General features: G+C 37.2%; 1 protein-coding gene across 1 annotated transcript; it reads left to right on the top strand.

Moving 5' to 3' along the window:
* Positions 1-238: 238 nt before the first annotated feature.
* Positions 239-2,659, top strand: LOC139853312 (protein SEEDLING LETHAL 1, chloroplastic-like). Its single transcript, XM_071842684.1, has 2 exons — positions 239-536; positions 1,482-2,659. The coding sequence occupies exons 1-2, from the start codon at positions 252-254 to the stop codon at positions 2,403-2,405; spliced, it is 1,209 nt and encodes a 402-aa protein (XP_071698785.1). The 5' UTR covers positions 239-251; the 3' UTR covers positions 2,406-2,659.
* Positions 2,660-2,923: the final 264 nt, after the last annotated feature.

The following is a 2,923-nucleotide window of genomic DNA, read 5'->3' on the forward strand; positions in this document are numbered from 1 at the left end:
CACATGTGATTGGATTTGACATACATAATCACATGTGATTGGGTTTACAATCATGATTGACATGTGGAATCACATGTGATTGTTAAAATTTTTTTTGAAAAAACAAAATTTTGAGATAATTTTTTTTTTCGAAATTTTTTTTTTTTTTGAATTTTTTTTCAATTTCAATTTTCTTTTGCCAAAAAAAAAAGTATTTATTATAGTAGCACTAGAAATAAAAATAATGGTGAGGCTCATCAGGTAACACAACAATGGAGGTCTGGTCCTCATCATCAACAACAAGGCCACTGAGCCATTATCTCTTTGATTTAACTTCATCTTCTTCCTATCATCCTCTTACATCTAAATCATACCTTCCCGTTACTCTTATCCCTTGTTGTTCTTCCTCCTCATTCTCCACAACCACAACCACAACCACAACCACCACCTCCGCCGCTGTCACGAAACTATCCGGCAGGATTAGAAGACCTTCCACCGTTTCCGCTATCACTTCAACCTCCGATACCGACACCATTCGCCCAATCCATCTCAAAAAGGTCTGCCCTAATTTTAATGTTATCCTCAATTAAATTTACTCGTATATTTTGTTTTTATGAATTTTGCATTTTTTTCTCTCTTTATTATCTGCTCTGGATATCATTGCTTATGTCAGAATTTAAGTTATAGGTCAATCTACATTCTTGATATGTATATTTAGCCCTAACTTTACCTTTTTTATTTTAAATTTGGTGTTATATTATGCATATCTATTTTTTTTATTTATTTTTTATTCTACAGAATGTTGTGTTTTAGTGCTTATTTATGATGGATAATGATAAATCCACCATCAAATTATGCAATCCCAACACTGCTTAGAGTTGATTCTACTTCACAGCTTTCAGTTTTTGTAGAATTTGCAGTTCTAGTAGAATAAACACTTCAATTATTTCAACTAGTACCTAAATTTTGAAATTACAAAAGGAACACATTTCGAATGCGGTACTTGTACGCAGGGGTATTACAATTACAATCCGATATGAAGATAGGGTCATTGTGCTTGAGCTCGAATAATTTGTTATCACTTGATTTTCATGCTCAGCTAGAAATTTGAATTTTTGCTTAAATATCTAATCTTGGTAACTCGAGTTGCTCTATTATATCCTTTGATAGTTCGACGTCCATCTCACTTAAGATCATATTTATATTTGTGGTCTTGGAGGTAAATCCTGTGCATTACAATTACAATAAATAGTTATGTAAACCAGGCTCCATTTTTAAGGTAAATCAAGGCGTACCACTCATACTAACTCTCTTATGCTCTGCTCCTAAACTGATTGAGCAGTAATATCTGTTCAAGTTCGAGCTTGAGTTGATCGAGTTTGAGCTTGAGCAGCTCGTTCTGACTTGTTAACACCCTTTTTTGTATGTTGGCACTTATTAATATTATTAATTATGCAGGTGATTTCTTTTATAGATAAATAAATTAATGTATTCTTTTATAGGTGGAAGAATTGAGCACAAAAGAATTTGCATACAATCCTCCACCCAAACACCTCCTTCAACCTACTTCCAAAACCACCCTAATTTCCCCCAAACCCTCTCCCCCACCACCCATCTCCGCCACCAACACCGCCTTCGAACTCCAAGAAAAACTCGTTTACCTCGATTCATTCGGAATCGACTTAATCCCTCTCCTCAATACCCACCCACCCCTCATCTCAACCTCCCTATCCCACATCAAATCCACCGTCTCCTTTCTCTCAACCACCATTCCCCTTCCGGGGCCCGCCCTTAACCGCCTTGTTTCCATTTGCCCCGAAATCCTCACCCTACCGCTTCCGTCCATCATCTCCGCCATCACCTTCCTCCTCCGTGAAGCCCACGTCCGCAGTCACCATCTCCGCCACGTCATCCACCGCCGCCCGAGACTACTCACCTCCGACATCAAAACACGCTTACGCCCCACTCTCTACTTCCTCCAAGGTACAATCGGTATCGCCGAGATTAACAAACACGCGCACCTATTATCCAGCTCCGTAGAAGACAAACTCATCCCACGCATCGAATACTTTCATGAAAACATAGGAATCTCATACGATGATACAATGTTGATTTTCAGACGATTCCCTTCGTTGTTCTGTTACAGTATAAAGGAGAATCTTGAACCGAAATTCAATTACTTTGTTTCGGAAATGGGACGGGATTTGAAGGAACTGGTCGAGTTTCCGCAGTACTTTTCGTTCAGTTTAGAGAATCGGATTAAACCTAGGCATCTACGATGCATGGAAAAAGGTGTTTGTTTACCGCTGCCAGCTATGTTGAGATCCAGTGAGAAACGATTTCTTGAACGAATGGAAGTGTGTTGCGATTCTTCAATGCCTGCGAAGAACTCTCCATTTTGGTATTACAAACATACTGATGATTAATGACAGTATTAATGTATTTCTCTTACTACGTGATATTGTACGTTACTGTGTTCGTTTTGTGTATATATTATCGAGATTACTAGAACAAGAAATGTAATACTGTAATAGTGTTAGGTTGAAGCTTTGAAAAGTGATTTATTTAAGATGTTTTGGAAAGTTTAGGAACTGGATTGGGATCATCGATTAGATTGAATTCAAAATGGGATTATTTTATTGTATCATTGTATTGTATGGATGGAGTATTATTAAAGTATATGGGCATGTGAATTTGTTTTCAAAGTGATGGCTGAGGTGATCAACATTAACATCCTTTACTTTGAGCATGAAATATGTGATTGCTTTCGTTAGCAACGCCTGGTGTTATCTGTTTTTGAGATTCTTTTATTCTATCGAAAGACAAATCTGATGGCCTTTTAGCTTTAGCCCATGTTATTGACATTTTCTTCCCCTAGTTATAAAGTTTTGATTTTATGTGGACATATCTCACTTACCAAACCATCCCAAATTGAAAAAATTAC

This window comes from Rutidosis leptorrhynchoides, chromosome 6 (assembly GCF_046630445.1).
Source record: "Rutidosis leptorrhynchoides isolate AG116_Rl617_1_P2 chromosome 6, CSIRO_AGI_Rlap_v1, whole genome shotgun sequence".
Lineage (NCBI taxonomy): Eukaryota > Viridiplantae > Streptophyta > Magnoliopsida > Asterales > Asteraceae > Rutidosis > Rutidosis leptorrhynchoides.

Excerpts from the sequence above, each read along its gene's own strand:
- LOC139853312 (XM_071842684.1), top strand. The coding sequence starts at position 252 with ATGGAGGTCTGGTCCTCATCATCAACAACAAGGCCACTGAGCCATTAT. Across the intron at positions 537-1,481 it reads GCCCAATCCATCTCAAAAAG|GTGGAAGAATTGAGCACAAA; the intron begins GTCTGCCCTAAT and ends ATTCTTTTATAG.